This window comes from Hemitrygon akajei, unplaced genomic scaffold, assembly GCF_048418815.1.
Source record: "Hemitrygon akajei unplaced genomic scaffold, sHemAka1.3 Scf000065, whole genome shotgun sequence".
Taxonomy (NCBI): Eukaryota; Metazoa; Chordata; class Chondrichthyes; order Myliobatiformes; family Dasyatidae; genus Hemitrygon; species Hemitrygon akajei.
In genome coordinates, this window is record NW_027331951.1 from 4,994,550 (window position 1) to 5,011,854 (window position 17,305).

General features: G+C 47.4%; 1 protein-coding gene across 1 annotated transcript in view; it reads left to right on the forward strand.

The window, feature by feature from the left end:
• Window positions 1–231: 231 nt before the first annotated feature.
• LOC140721955 (uncharacterized) overlaps window positions 232–17,305 on the forward strand; it is a gene marked incomplete at its 3' end in the record, with an annotated part of 38,839 nt that continues 21,765 nt past the window's right edge. The window contains exon 1 of the mRNA XM_073036779.1: window positions 232–738. Coding sequence (XP_072892880.1) covers window positions 232–738 — 507 coding nt within the window. The remainder of the gene's footprint in view (window positions 739–17,305) is intronic.

A 17,305-nucleotide genomic window follows, 5' to 3' on the forward strand; every position in this document is an offset into this window, starting at 1 on the left:
TACTATGCAGACGAGTCGAAGTAAAAGACGAAGGAAGAGAATCGATGGGTTGGAGGCAAATTTTCATAATGTAAACATGGTCTTCGCAAGCTTAGTGATGGTACTGAGTTCGGTAAACACTAGGTTGGCACCTATCCAGGGTGAAGTTTATTCAGCAGTGCAGCTAAAAAGCAAGCTTGTTGCTGATGACCCACGCACAGATACTGATGTGAACCTCACATGACTCGAAGCATGTCTAGAAAGGGTGCTGATGCAGTTAACAAAGACAAGGGTTTAATATTTGACAGCTTGTCAGAGGCTTTTCAACCTTCCATGTTACATCACGATCTGGGTAGCAAGGAGGAGGAGAAAGGTTTGTCCTGGTCCAGGGATGAATTTATAGCGGAACGACGTCGTGATTCTGAAATTGCTGCGTTAAAGGAGACAGCCCTCACAGAAGAGGAGGTTCAGAGAGAGTCAGAAGGATATTATCTTAATGACTGGGTATCACTGAGGAAGTGGAGACCACCTACGGTGCTTGCAAGTGAGGATTCGGCCATGGAGCATCAAGTTGTGGTCCCGAAAGTTTACAGGGCTGGGATTTTAACTGTGGCTCATAGTATGCCTTTAGGTGGACATTTTGGAGTGAGTAAGACAGTAAACAGGATTAGGAAGGAATTCTACTGGCCTAATTTAAGGAAGGATTTTGTGAAGCTTTGCAAGACGGTGGTAAAAGCACTGATCAAAGTTTTCGCACTGGTAGGTCAACCTAAAGAAATCCAATCTAACCAGGGTAGTAACCTTACTTCAAAAAAATCCGTAGGGTTAGTTAAAGAGTTGAGAGCTAAGCACATTGTGTCACCTTTGACCCTGCTCGGGGAGCAATGGTCAGATAAGATTGTGAGTATGAGTGTCCTTAGTTATGTTTTGGAATTCAGAGACAGACTTAAAAGGCTTGTGACCTTGCCAAACAGAATTTACAGCACTCTCACATAAACATGAAACATGCTGGAGAAAGCGATTTGACGCTGTCCCCCCTCCTTACCAACCCCCTTCAAACGGGATTTAGTGGACCATATGAAATAATTAAGAAATTTGATTCTTTGGATTATGTTATTAGGACTCCTGACTGGAGAAAGGCTGCAGAACTCGTCAACGTGGATATGATGAAGGGTTATCATGACGCCGAAACTGCACTGGTGAATACTGTTATGACAACGGAGGAGATTGTAGTGTCTGGTACTGGAATACCTGAGCTCCCTGTAGTTTCCACAAGCCGCAGAAATTCTGATGTTTTGAAAAATCTTGATGGAAAGACTCAACATTTGCAGTCCAGGCAGCGAAAACAACTGAAGAGTTTAATTAACAAGTATAAAGATTTATTCCCTGACATTCTAAGGTTGTGTTGCATGATGGAATTGTAGATGAAGTTGGTCCCGTTAAGCAGCACCCTTACAGAATGAACCCAGACAAAAATAAAATGGTTGCACAAGAAATTGAATACATGCTAACAGCCGGCATAATTAAAGCATCCACTTCAGACTGGCCGTCACCGAGCCTGATTGACCCTAGGTTGGATGGGAATATGTGATTCTGTACTGATTACAGGAAAGTTAATGCAACAACTAAGACAGATGCTTATCCCATCCCGAGAGTGGATGACTGTATTGACAGAGTGGGGAAGGCTAAAAACCGGAGAAAGATTTACCTGCTGAAAGGTCTCTGGTGTGTTCCTTTAACAGAAATGGATAAAGAAGTATCTGCATTTGTGACACCGTCTGGATTGTATGAGTTCAATGTTTTATCCTTTGGGAGGGAGAATGTTTCAGGGACGTTCCAAAGGATGACGAATTCAGTGATTCAAGGTTTAGAAAGTACCGGGGTTTATATTGATGACTTGGTTGTATGGAGTGACACCTGGGAGGAGCATATCTCAGCTGTAGAGAAACGATTTGAATGGCTGTCTAAAGCAAATCTCACTGTAACCCTTGATAAAAGTGAATTTGGCCACGCCACTGTCACGTACCTTGGCTATGTAGTAGGCCGGGGCCAACTGGCACCTGTGCAGGACAAGGTTCAGACTATTGCTGAGGTTCCCGATCCGACCGGCAAGTGTGTTATCACCCTGTGCTCAAAGCACCTGATTGCAATAAACCATTTTTAACCGCGGTAGACGCCAGTGATGAAGCTGCTGGGGTGGAATTGTTGCAAAAGGACGATGATGAAATTGAACATCCGGTAGCTTATTTCTCTAAGAAATTTAATGTGCATTTGAAAAATTACTCCAATGTTGAAAAAGTGTTGCTAGCACTCATTCTAGCATTGCTGCATTTCGATATCTACATATGTCCTGCTCAGAAACCACTTGTGCTTGACACGGACCATAACCCATTATTGTTTCTGAGGAAAATGAAGGATAAGAGTAGAAGGTTGCTTAACTGGAGTCTGATCTTGCAACAGTATGACACGGAAATAAAACACGTGAAAGGTACTGACTATATTATAGCAGACTGTCTGTCTAGATGCTAAGTTTAAGTTTGTAATGCTTTGCTATGTTACCTGATAATTAGACATGCATTGCTTTAAGTGTATAATCGATAGTTAAGGCAAAGAAAATGCTGTGTCATCATTTCTTTCTTAAAAGGTGTGACGAGTTCTGAAGGATTATTCTAAAGTGGACTGTTCCTTTCAGAGAGGTTAAGAAGGAGCGAACAGCTTGCGTACTAATTCAGCAGAGAGAGAGAGAGAGAGAGAGAGAGAGAGAGAGAGAGAGAGAGAGAGAGAGAGAGAGAGAGAGAGAGAGAGAGAGAGAGAGAGAGAGAGAGAGAGAGAGAGAGAGAGAGAGAGAGAGAGTCTGTGAGTTGCCTGGGAATCTGAAAGGCGGAGCTATATGACGGACAGCTGGTGTTCCGCACTGCTGAGATACGTACAAGGTCAGCTGACTTTTCAATCGGACATACGACTCCAGAGGCAAGGAGGGCACCGGTGAGCTTTGTGTGCCCACGACAAGGGTGGGGCTTCTGCTCACACTGTGGACACAGGAGTGACCGATGGAACGCTATCGGTGTGTATAACCCTCGCCTGGGTTGATAGCGTTACTGTGGAAACGGACACCCTTTTCTTTAATCACAGGTTGGTGACTGTAAGCTTCGGGGCATGGAGTACGACATGGAGGATCGGCATCGGCACCAGCATCGGAAGACTCCCTGTCTCTCTGTCTCCACCTCTTCTCAAATCAAATTCCAGAACTGAACTGATTACTGACCATACCACCGTAAGACTGTATCACCCAATCACCTGAGCTCGGTAAGCTTGGGGAGCCTTATTTACTCACCTCTATATGCATATACTCTGCTAACCTGTTTACCTAATCTTGTTTTATATCACTTCATCACGCAGTCACTGATAAAATAGAGTTTACAACGGAAGACTCAGACTCCAGGAGTGTCCATTTCTGCTTGTTCTTCTTTAACCCGTTACGGGGTACGTAACACTTCCTAAACCTTAAGTATCTTTCTTTCCTCCTCTTGACGAGCTGTTCCATATTTCCCGTCAGCAAGGGTTACTTTACGCTCTCATCCTTTCCCTGCCTCAACGAGACAAGCTGATACCGAACACCATGTTTTCTGAAAAATCTCCACCTATCTGTTGCTCATTTCCTTGAGTGCATCGTCTCCTTATTTCCCTTCCCAAGTTCTGGCCAGGCAGCACCACAAATCGCAGATCTCCGGTTAAATACATTCCATACTCCCTGGTCCTATCCCCGTGTAAGGTGAATGGAGGGGAGTTCTGCCCTATCGTTGCGAAATGCTGACCCGCGGAGAGATCTGTCACCTGATCCGTTCCCTTTTCTAATATTAGATCCGGTCTGGACTGTTCGCTAGTCCGCCTGCCTTTTTAAATTGACATGAATCCCTCCAACACACAACTGACAGATTATGCCGGACCTTTTACCCTGGGAAGGTGCCGAGGAATATTGTGGAAGATTCACTTACCCGTGCCGATAACATGGCACATGTCAAAGATCCGCTTCCGGATCGGTTCCTCTCCGTTTCCGTTGCAGTTTTTTTTTTGTTAATCTGGTGGGCGGCTGTACAGAATCCTCCACATGGGGTGTTCGCGCCCTTCATGTTTCAGTGTTCGCCTCCCAGTCTGTTAACAAACGAACGCTCCACGTTGTCCTCCCTTCCTGCAGCTGCGATACTCTCCCCGGTTTCCCATCGCACTCCCTTTACACTCTGTTACCCGACCCTGGTCATTTTGAAACATCTAAAACGCGGAAAGTCCTGAAGCCATCCCTGACCTTGTGACAGTCGAGAGTCTGTGATAGTTTGGAACGTACTTCAACCAATGTAACAATCACGCCAGCGGCAGTGAGCGCTTGTATTGCTACCTACCTGACCCGTATGAAGTCAGCAACCTTCCGCCAATTCTGCAATTTCCGGATGACCAGGCGTATGGTTGTTTGAATTAATGACATATTATCCAAACCTGTTCATTGTAAAACGGCTTTATTTAAAAATCCCTCTGACTTACCATTGGACACGGGCGTTATCTACACAGATGGCCATTCAATGTAAACACATACGCCATTCCATTCCTCAGCTCTTCTCTGAATTTCCTCTGTGTCAGTGTATAGATACAAGTGTTGGTGCACATGCTGAGAATTTCCAACATGAACCCAAATTGCTGTAGGATGTATACCGGGGAACTCAAATATCTGTCCTCGTAAAAATAGTTTTGCACTTGCCATTTCAGGGAATGGGCTACGTAGGGCATCCAAAATAATATGAAATTAGCTGATATAGAAAACAGCAAAATCATCGACTTCCTGCGGTTTTCCACCTCAGCATCTTTCTGATTGTCGGCGCTGTGCCGAAGCTTTCTGCGGACTCGATTCGCCACAACGATATATCTTACGGTTAACCCGTTAAACACCAGGATTAAGCAGATTGGTAGCAGCGGTGTTAAAATGCTCTCCAGTAATTCGTATCCTCTCCACGCGGGTGACGTAGCGTACTCATGCGTGAGGGCGCAACGCCACGGCATGTTGTCAATGATGACGTAAGGTTCAATGGCAAAGTATAACGGGATACATTTCCCGCAGCTCAATATAACCACGATCACGGTAACCACCGTTGCTGTCCTCTCGGTGCAGTATCGCTCCCGCAGCTTTCGGCAACATATTGCGATGAAGCGATCGAAGGTAAAACTGACCGTGAACCAAACAGAACAGTCGGTCATGATGACCCTAAATACAAGGGTCAGAGCGCACACAGGAGTGATGAGCAGGGTTCGGGAATAAATGTAGATATTGTTGGTCTGTTCCACTAAAGCAACAACGATAACCACCAGTAGATCCGCTGTCGCCATTCCAACCAGGTAACGGGTGATGCATTTGGAGAGTCCGCATTTTCCCCGAGAGAGGATCACAATCGCCGTTAAATTAACTACAAGAAATTTGAATAAAAAATAAATATCGTCAGTGGTAACTCTCTGAACGCCCATACTAAAGATGCTGTGCAGAAGATGGTTTAGCTGCAACTGATTCAATGACTCCCCCCCCAACCCCACACCCCCCCACCCCGATTCCTGCAGGGTGTGGTCTGTTTGGAAGTGGAAAGCGGGAATCGAGGGTGTGCGGTCTCGGTCGCTGCACTCCGGCTGAAGGACAATGACGGAAGTGGGTGTCAGTGGATCGGCGACATTCCCACAGTTTAGAGCGAGGCATCCGAGTTCCACGACTCACGGACCGGTGAGCAGTCGATCGCTCCTGTAAACAACACCATTACTAGAGGTGAAATAGCTGAAGGGATTGTTTGTAGCGGTGACAAAGTGCAGGCAAGGAGATATAAAGCACAGATCTCATAAACTGACTTACAGAAGAACAGACCTACGTGTCATTTAAATGAGCTGCCACGTTGTTATGAGGCCGAACTGTCTGCACTGATAGAGACTGGGGCCTGGAAAAGCAGAGACCAGCGTCACTTCAGAAAGCCGAGCGAGGTGCGACTATGAAACAGTGACAATATCGGCACCAACTTAATTGACAAAAGAGGAAAACACCGAGATCAAAATATGAAAAATGGAAATAAAGCAATCAGGTGCCTGAATCCTCCATTCCGGAAACACGTTTCAGCCGAGGGTAGCATCTGTGCTCAGTAACAGTGCGGATACCGCAGCAGAGTAACGACGGCGCCATACATAAAGTAACCAGCTCCGGCATCTTACCGGGGACACCAACCGCTACAAGTGTGGGATAGAAAATGCCCGCGATGTAGTAAATCGCCGGATATCCCATATTCCGTCAGAATCAGCGTTCGGTTGTGCGGAGCGTTTCAGCTGCTCAGAGTGACTGGGGATCGGTTTGGCAGACTTTTATTGAGGAGAGAGCAAATCCACTGAGGCAATTAGCGTGGCTGTCACGTCAGGGACATTAGTGACAGCCAACTGCACAAACAAATACGTTCAACTATTTTTACTTACTGTTCCCGTGTCATTAATTTGGCTCCTCAAGGGATATTGCAATCTATGTACCTTAAAATAAAATATGATGTGAATTTTCCGTGCTATGTTTCATGATACCTGGCTTCAGCTATTTAAAGAGGATATTCTATATATATAACTGTTTTACTCTCAAAGCTGGCATTCACCCTGAAGTCGATTTGTTTTGTAACATTTGACGGAGCACATTCGCTTCTGAAATTGAGGGAAGGAGTTTGTTCTGGCGGGTGAAATGGAGAACACTTCTTTAGTAAAGGGGAATATTCGTTCATTCTTTCCTTTCGATTGTTCCAGTCATTCCGGGAGGTGCGAGTGATGGAACAAACAATGACAGCTGACATGTGTTACAGTAACAATGCACTGCTGCTCCTCCGAATAATTTAAACGATCCACAGCGATGATCCGGAGACCTGTGAACAAAAACGGACCGTGTCCTCGGGGAATTAGCGAGGGCTGTGGACAGTTCGAAGGACAATGCTTTCCGGCGCACACACGGGCCGTTTGGCAGGAACCTGACCTCTGCCAGTGAATGACCTGACCACCCCGCACCCGTGACCTGCGATACAGTCGAGTTCGCTTTAAAGATATTCTCAAACCAGCCACAATTCTACCAGTCTTTCGCAAATCCATTCTCTGTTTGAACAAAAGTAACAAGTAACAAGTAAAGGAGAGGGTGCAGAGGAGACTTACCAGGATGTTGCCTGGGTTGGAGAACAAGTCATATGAAGCAAGGTTAGCAGAGCTGGGACTTTTCTTTTTGGAACTTAGAAGAATGAGAGGGGACTTGATAGAGGTCTACAAGATTATGAGAGGTATAGATAGGGTGGAATGTCTGTAAATGTTTCCCAGGGCACCAATAGCAAACACCAGAGGGCATAGGTACAAAGTTCAGGGAGGGAAGTTTAGGGCAGACATCACGGGTAAGTTTTTTACCCAGAGGGTTGTGAGTGCCTGGAATGACTTACCAGGGATGGTGGTGGAGGCTAAAACATTAGGGGTATTTACGAGCCTCTTGGACAGGCACATGTATGAAAGGAAAATGGAGGGTTCTGGGGTAATGTGAGTTTAGTACTTTTTTTTTAGGATTACGTGGGTCGGCACAACATGGAGGGCTGAAGGACCTGTACTGTGCTGCAGTGTTCTATGGTTCTATGGCTCTAAAATCTGTGAATATTCCGCAGGTTTTCAGGCTGTTCTATTATTTGCTACGAAGTTGTCTGTTTTTCTCCTGAATTGCGTTCAGGTATATTGTCTTTCATAGAAACATAGAAAACATGCAGCACATTATAGGCCCTTCGGCCCACAAAGTTGTGCCGAACATGTCCCTACCTTAGACATTATTAGGCTTACATATAGCCCTCTATTTTTCTAAGCTCCATGTTCCTATCCGAAAGACTCTTAAAAGACCCATTTCCTATCCGCCTCCACCACCGTTGCCAGCAGCCCATTCCACGCACTCACTACTCTCTGAGTAAAAAACTTACCCCTGACATCTCCTGTGTACCTACTCCCCAGCACCTTAAACCTGTGTCCTCTTGTGGCAAACATTTCAGCCCTGGGGAAAAGCCTCTGACTATCCACAGGATCAATGTCTCTCATCATCTTATCCACCTCTTTCAGGTCACCTCTCATCCTCCGTCGCTCCAAGGAGAAAAGGCCGAGTTTATTCAACTGTTCTCATCAAGCAATCGTTACTATGAGTCTGTGTAGAGCAGCGGATGTGGTCAAGATCACCTGTCAATCACACTTCCTTCAGCTCCTGCAGTGCACCGCTCCGTGCCGATTGTGGTACTCACACCGATGAGCGGCCCTCGGCTTATTGGAGAGAGTCTCACCGCTCTGTTTCCATTGTGGGGCTCGTACTAACGTGCGGCCCGCGGTTGATTCCATCAAGTAATACCTCTGCCTTCAAATCCATTGTCCCAAAGAGAATCACTTCGTAACTTCCGGGTTGAACTCCATCTGTAACTTCTCAGCGCTGCTCTGCATCCTGTCACTGTCCTGTTGTAATCTGTGACAGGATTCTGTACTACCCATAATTCCACCAACCTCCACATCATTGCAAATCCTCCCTTCCACCCGCTCATCCAAATCATTCATAAAAAAAAAAAGCCGGGGGTCTCAAAATGATTAGTGTAGGACACCGCTGGTCACTGACATCCAGGGAGAAAACGCTCCATCCACAACTGCAGTCTGCCTTCTGTGGGCGTCAGTCCTGAATCCACCAGCCAACTCTCCCTGCATACCAAGCCTTCTGACGCTATGAACGGTCCTACCGCGGTAAACCGTATCAAATGCCTTATTAAAATCCATTTATACCAGATCAACTTTTCTACCTTTACCATTGTACTTTGTCACATCCTCACAGAATTGAACCAGGCAGGGTGAGGTATGACCTGCTTCTCCCCAAACCATTCTGATTCTCCCAAACAGCACACACAAAATGCTGGTGGAACACAGCAGGGTCCTGACGAAGGGTCTCGGGCCGGAACGTCGACAGTGCTTCTCCTCATAGATGCTGCCTGGCCTGCTGTGTTCCAGCAGCATTTTGTGTGTGTGTTGCTCGAATTTCCAGCCTCTGCAGGTTTCCTCGTGCTGACTCTCCCAAATCATGTTCTCCCAAACCTCGCAAATTCCGTTTCGAAGAATGTTCTCCAATAATTTGCCCATCACTGAAGTAGGATTGACTGGGCTATAATTTACAAGGGTATCCATACTCCCTTTCCTGAGCAAAGGGATACTATTTCCATTTCCAATCCCCTGATACTGCATGTGCGGCAGTGATAACGCAAAGGTAATCGCCAAGGGCGCAGCAATCTCTTCCTCCGCTTCCCACAGTAACCTGGGATTTCTCGCAACTTCACAAGAGGACTTATCTATCCCAATGTTTTTCAAAAGTTATTCCTCCTGTCGTCGCACGTAAGCCCGTTTAACGCTTCCTCACAAACGCCAGGATCTGTCACGGTTGAAAATTGAAGTAAAGTCCTCATTAAGGACCAGTCCCACTTCCAGCCAACTCCAGCCGCGTGTTTCATCTCTGTCCCTGACCGGTCCCACTCTCACTCCAGTCATCCTCCTCTTCACACACATCTGGAATGTCGCGAGGTTTTCATTAATCCCGCCGTGGGCCTTCTGTGGCGGTTTCTTGTTCTCCTAATTCCATTCTTCAGTTCGTCCCTGGCCGCCTTGCAACTCTACAGCCGTGTCCGATCCCAGCTTTCTAAACCTGGTCAGCTTCTTTCTTTCTCTTCACCAGATGATCCACATCTCTGTCAAACATGGCTCCTTCACCTGTCCAGAACCCTATGCAAGTACTGACTAAAATACCTTCTCATTTCCGTTGTGTATTTTCCAGGGTGCATCCGTTTCCAGTTTGAGATTCCAGCCTAATGCATCATCATTCCATTGAGCCATTTCACGACTTTGGAAAATTCGGGCTTGTGGGGAGATAGCAGGACAGTGTGGTTAGTTCGGGGACTGACATTGGTTCGTAGGGAGAGATCGGGGTAACGGGATTCGTTTGGAAACTGACACGATGGTGTGCGGACACAGCGGGGCAGCGGGATTAGTTTAAGGACTGAAACCGGGCAATGGGGAATAAGCTGGGATTTAACGGGGCAGTGGGGTTAGTTTGGGGAGACAGCAGGCTGGGGAGACAGCGAGATGGTGGCATTATTTTGGTACTGGCACAGGCCTCTGGGATCAGTGTGTGTCCCCGTTCACGAAAGGTGGGTGCCAGTGCAGAGTGAAGCACGCTAAAATACGAATGTTACTGTATTTTTCACAAGTGTTAGGATTGTGTTGTTCCCTGAGTAATTAAAATGACAAATCGAGCTCCCCCGCCCCATCCCGGTTTAATCTGTAGCCCGGCGAGAAGTAACCGAAGTGGAAACAGGCGCAGAAAGAAAGAATGGAGAAATGGATTCACCTTGTGAATTCACGGCACGCAATTCTGATTTATTAACGCACAGCCGTTGTCGAAGCAAATTCCCATAATCGAGCGCGCTGGACACCTTTACGGGATAATTGGTGTCATTCGGATCGCAGGCTTTGAATTAGAACACGTGCTTTAAATCCAAGTTGAAGCTCACTGATCTGGATTGAGAAATATTGTGGCTGCGAGTTTGAAGGGAACGCGGAAGCGAATCGCCGTTGAGATTCAGCAGAGAGCGGTAGACATAACTAATGAGTTATACGCTGTGTCATTGGGGGTTTGGCAAATGTAGAAAAGGTTCTGGGGTGTGTTTTAGTATCCCAGAGCACGTTACCGCGTCCTGTTGTCTATGGAGTGATGAGGAAATGACAAGCCAGCCCAGCACTGTTCCTTAGAGATCAGAAGAGGTAAAGTTTATGTGATACTCCGCTTTGGAACAATAAGCATTGAAGCATTTAGAATAATGTTGCCGCAATTCGGAGCAAACCCTGAAAGAGGCAGATGATTTGTGGTACCTGTATTGTCCTTCCTGTATTGTTGAAGCAATAACAGGGAAAACACCCGAAACGTTCAGCGGGTCAGTCACATTTTTACCAGCGGACACTTGAAACTCTCTGATCCAATACCCTGTCAAAGTGCGCAGGAAACTGCCAAGAGTAGTTACGGAATTGAAAAGAAGTGTGCAAAGCGGGGCCGGGTGACAAATGAGAGTCGAGGAACAGGCTAAGACATGTAAACGGGTGAAATAAATTTGCCTTGAATTTCGAAATTTGTATATGTACAGAGCGGTAGGGAGCGCGCATGTATAAAACAAAATGGAATAAAATTATCGTACGGCAGTTAAACGGATTAAGGGAATACGTTGGAATGTACGTGGTTGGAATCACCCTATTCGATTCATTAATAAACAGTATTTCTGAGTGCTTTTCAGAGGCGGTCGCAGTGTTCTCCATCTTGACAATAGAGAACTGGCGGTCATTGAAGAACACGGCAAGGTAAACAACCCTGGTTTTGAGCCCCAGAGAGACACAGGGCGGGCACAGACCCTTCGGAACCCGCAGCCCGCGATCTCTACCTCCGAGCAATTATTAAGCGTTCTATCATTTTTAAAATTTCTTTTTCGCCATGTTCCCGTTCTCGGCACGGCCTCACCCATTTTCGACCATGAATCCCATGGTCCAACGGAAATGCACATCGGCCAATCCGATTCTCGGTTGCAGAGGACGAAGTGGAAATACTGCGGTCACCAGGAGAACGGACAGAATTCAGACGTAGATCAGTTCAGGAAGTACCAGAGTCCCTCCAGTTCCGGAGGAGAGTGAATTCCTTCGGAGTGTGCAGTCCTCCCCTTCACGTCTCTACCAGTCTGTTGTCGCCAGTACGATCTTCTATGCGGTGGAGCACATTTAGTAACAGACTAAGACGTAGAGCGTTAAATGAGGGCATTCTTCATTCTTCCCTGCGACCATAACCTTCCTTAATGAATTAACCTACATCCGGGAAAATGATTATCCCCTACTGCTACACAGTTTGAGGTAACCTATTATTTATTCTTTCAAACTTATCTTCTAATATCTGGATGTCTGTGCACTTGTAACATTACCCTCATTATGTAATTTCCACCGGGATCAATAAAGTATCTATCTATCAGTCTTATTTCTGTGTTTGCCCCTCCAGTTAGAAATGTTTTTACAGGTAAAGCGTTTGTTCCAAAGTTACACACCTCTGTACACGGTATTTCACCTTTACCCACTCTGTCCAGCTGACCATCGTTCTGATGACTTCCTGCCGGCGGTCCGACTTGACTCGGGCCAGTATATCCAGCCCATCTGAAAGAGAGCTAGGACCAGAGGACATGAATGAAGAAGTCCAACACTTCATCCGTTCTCATGTCAAAACGCCTCAGACAGCTCAGTCCCCTCCAGTGTACTCACAAACTCTGTACGTCCCCCGAGCAGATGTGAGAGGCGAGTTCTTTCACACAGATTGGTGAGTGGCTGGAATGCGTGTCTGGGGCATCACAAACTCTGCCCGTCCCACGAGCAGATGCCGAAAGGAGATGTGAGAGGCGAGTTCTTTCACACAGATTGGTGAGTGGCTGGAATGCGTGTCTGGGGCATCACAAACTCTGTCCGTCCCACGAGCAGATGCCGAAAGGAGATGTGAGAGGCGAGTTCTTTCACACAGATTGGTGAGTGGCTGGAATGCGTGTCTGGGGCATCACAAACTCTGTCCGTCCCCCGAGCAGATGCCGAAAGGAGATGTGAGAGGCGAGTTCTTTCACACAGATTGGTGAGTGGCTGGAATGCGTGTCTGGGGCATCACAAACTCTGCCCGTCCCACGAGCAGATGCCGAAAAGAGATGTGAGAGGCGAGCTCTTTCACACAGATTGGTGAGTGGCTGGAATGCGTGTCTGGGGCATCACAAACTCTGCCCGTCCCACGAGCAGATGCCGAAAGGAGATGTGAGAGGCGAGTTCTTTCACACAGATTGGTGAGTGGCTGGAATGCGTGACTGGGGCATCACAAACTCTGTCCGTCCCCGGAGCAGATGCCGAAAGGAGATGTGAGAGGCGAGTTCTTTCACACAGATTGGTGAGAGGCTGGAATGCGCGCCTGGGGCATCACAAACTCTGTCCGTCCCACGAGCAGATGCCGAAAAGAGATGTGAGAGGCGAGCTCTTTCACACAGATTGGTGAGAGGCTGGAATGCGTGTCTGGGGCATCACAAACTCTGTCCGTCCCACGAGCAGATGCCGAAAGGAGATGTGAGAGGCGAGTTCTTTCACACAGATTGGTGAGTGGCTGGAATGCGTGGCTGGGGCATCACAAACTCTGCCCGTCCCACGAGCAGATGTGAGAGGCGAGTTCTTTCACACAGATTGGTGAGTGGCTGGAATGCGTGACTGGGGCATCACAAACTCTGTCCGTCCCCCGAGCAGATGCCGAAAGGAGATGTGAGAGGCGAGTTCTTTCACACAGATTGGTGAGTGGCTGGAATGCGCGCCGGGGGCATCACAAACTCTGTCCGTCCCGCGAGCAGATGCCGAAAGGAGATGTGAGAGGCGAGTTCTTTCACACAGATTGGTGAGTGGCTGGAATGCGTGTATGGGTCATCACAAACTCTGTCCGTCCCCCGAGCAGATGCCGAAAGGAGATGTGATAGGCGAGTTCTTTCACACAGTTTGGTGAGTGGCTGGAATGCGTGTCTGGGGCATCACAAACTCTGTCCGTCCCACGAGCAGATGCCGAAAGGAGATGTGAGAGGCGAGTTCTTTCACACAGATTGGTGAGTGGCTGGAATGCGTGTCTGGGGCATCACAAACTCTGTCCGTCCCCCGAGCAGATGCCGAAAGGAGATGTGAGAGGCGAGTTCTTTCACACAGATTGGTGAGTGGCTGGAATGCGCGCCTGGGGCATCACAAACTCTGTCCGTCCCCCGAGCAGATGCCGAAGGGAGATGTGAGAGGCGAGTTCTTTCACACAGATTGGTGAGTGGCTGGAATGCGTTTCTGGGGCATCACAAACTCTGTCCGTCCCACGAGCAGATGCCGAAAGGAGATGTGAGAGGCGAGTTCTTTCACACAGATTGGTGAGTGGCTGGAATGCGCGCCTGGGGCATCACAAACTCTGTCCGTCCCCCGAGCAGATGCCGAAGGGAGATGTGAGAGGCGAGTTCTTTCACACAGATTGGTGAGTGGCTGGAATGCGTTTCTGGGGCATCACAAACTCTGTCCGTCCCACGAGCAGATGCCGAAAGGAGATGTGAGAGGCGAGTTCTTTCACACAGATTGGTGAGTGGCTGGAATGCGTGTCTGGGGCATCACAAACTCTGTCCGTCCCACGAGCAGATGCCGAAAGGAGATGTGAGAGGCGAGTTCGTTCACACAGATTGGTGAGTGGCTGGAATCCGTGCCTGGGACAGTGCTAGAGATAGAAACATCAGAGACGTTTAAGAAACTCTGAGAAAGTCACACGAATGTGAGCAAAATGGTCTGTTTATGGGCTGTGCTGTTCTATGTCCTGTCCATGTTCTATGACATTGTTAATTCTGTCCATGGAACCATAGATCATTACAGCACAGAAACAGGCCTTTTGGCCCGTCTTGGCTGTTCTGAAACATTTTCTCTGCCTCGTCCCACTGACCTGCTCCTGGGCCATATCCCTCCAAACCCATCTCATCCATGTACCTGTCCAAGTTTTTCTTAAATGTCAAAAGTGAGTCCGCATTCACCACTTCATCTGGCAGCTTATTCCACACTCCCACCACTCTCTGCGTGAAGAAGCCCTCCCCCCACCATGTTCCCTTTAAAGTTCCCCCTTCACCCTTAACCCATGACCTCTGTTTTTTTTCCTCCCATGGCCTCAGTGGAAAACGCCTGCTTGCATTCACTCTATCTATACCATCATAATTTTATACACCTCTATCAAATCACCTCTCGTTCTTCTCAGCTCCAGGGAATCAGATCCTAACCTATTCAACCTTTCTCTGTAACTCAGTTTTCTCAAGTCCCGGCAGCATCCTTGTAAAACTTCTCTGCGCTCTGTTAACCTTATTAATATCCTTCCTGTAATTAGGTGACCAAAACTGCACACAATACTCCAAATTTGGTGTCACCAATGTCTTATACAACCTCACCATTACATTCCAAATCTTATACTCAATATTTTGATTTATAATGTACCAAAAGCGCTCTTTACAACCCTACAACCCTATCTAACCCATTGTTCCAATGTGATTTTCGATCAGTCTGTTGTTTTGCCATACCGAGCTCAAGAACTTCTTCCAGCATTTTATCCAACTTTGCCAATCCTTTCCTTATTTTCAGAAAGCATTCCCATATCATTCCCTGGGACTGGGAGCTTTTCCCCAATATCAAGTTGAGGAGGAGAAGGAATCCTCTGTCGGTATTTCCTTCTCTCCGAGTCCTGTAAACAATGAACTTGTCGAGTGACAGGATGAGTGAAAGAGAATGGAGAAGACAATATCAGCTCAGTGATGGGACGTCCCAGTGACTTTAAGCACAGGAACAGTAACTGGACAGCCTCTTCACCCATTCTGTAAATTTCTGGGTTTAGTCATTAGCAGCAAAGCACTTACTGTGGAATTAAAACATCGGAGTATGATTAGAGTCACAGAGTACCATAACACATAAACAGGCCCTTTGGCCCATCTAGTCCGAACTGCAAACTAAACTGATTTTCTGCCTAGTCCCATCTACCTGCACCCCTCCCATCTCTGCACTTGAATGTTTGTTAAATTTTAAAATTGGCCCCACTTCCACCACTTCTCGTTGCACACTCACACCAGTCTGTGAGTGAAAAGAAAATCCCCGCAGGTTTCCCTATAATATGTCATCCTTTATCCGGGATCTCTGTCGGGGGAGAGGGAAGATGGGGTGGAGGGGTAAGTGGGTAGAAGGTGCGGGAGGAGGGAGAAGTTGGTAGGTGTGAGGGAAACAGAGGGAAGTGTTTACACTTACTGTCGTTCAAAAAAAAGTTCAACCTACTTGTTACAAAATTACTACCCACACATTGTACAGTCTGAACCAAAGTGTTGACACAGGTGACATGTATCAAATGACAATAACACCGCGAACACCACAATGCTCGGGCCTCGAGTCCAATATACAGCCTCCCAGCATCGCTCCATGCTTCCTGCCATCGAGGTAACCGTGCATCCAGTTCGCCGTCTCTCCCTGGGTATCATGCGGTGTAACTTCCCACAGCAGCTGACCATGTGGAACCTGATCAAAGGCCTTCTGATGCCCGTATCGGTCACAGTCCGGGAGCTGACGTGTCATAGGTCAAAGGGAATATATTTGGGAATAAGAGGTTCAGAGGGATCTGGGAAAGAGATTATTTGGAACATGGAACAAAGAACAGTGCAGCAGAGTTCAGGCCCTTCGGCCCACAATGTTGTGCGACTCTGAAACCCTGCCTCCCATATAACTCCTCCATATACCTGTCTGGTAGTCTCTTAAACTTCACTGGCGTATCTGCCTCCACCACTGACCCAGGCAGAGCATTCCACGCATCAACCACTCTCTGAGTAAAAAAACCTTCCTCTAATATCCCCCTTGAATTTCCCTCCCCTTACCTTAAAGCCATGTCCTCTTGTATTGAGCAGTGGTGCCCTGGGGCAGAAGCGCTGGCTGTCCACTCTGTCTATTCCTCTTAATATCTTGTACACCTCTATCATGTCTCCTCTCATCCTCCTTCTCTCCCAAGAGTAAAGCCCTAGCTCCCTTAATCTCTGATCATAATGCACACTCTCTAAACCAGGCAGCATGCTGGTAATTCTCCTCTGTACCCTTTACAATGCTTCCACATCCTTCCTATAGTGAGGCGACCAGAACTGGACACAGTACTCCAAGTAAAAACACAAAATGCTGGCAGAACTCAGCAAGACAGACAGCATCTATGGGAGGAGGTAGTGACGACGTTTCGGGCCGAAACCTTTCATCAGGAGTGAAGTATCATGGTATGGTCGAGGGGGAATAAGAAGTGGGGGGAGGGATCACGAAGAGAACTGGGAAGTGATAGGCTAGACGGAAATGGGCTAGGGGAAGGTGGAGATATATGGGAAATAGAAGAGAAAGAAAGGTAGGACTGGGGGAGATTATAGTGAGGGGGGGAAAAGAAAGAGAAAGAGAACCAGACAAAATTAATACATAGGGATGGGGAAAGGGGGGGCAGGGGTATCAACGGAGGTCTGTGAGTTGAATGTTCATGCCAGCAGGTAGGAGGCTACCTAGGCCGGAGATAAGGTATTGCTCCATCGACCTGTGTGTGGCCTCATCTTGACGATAGAGGAGGCCATGGACAGACATGTCAGAGTGGGACTGGTCTGTGGGTTTGAAGTGTGTGGCCACAGGAAGATCCCGC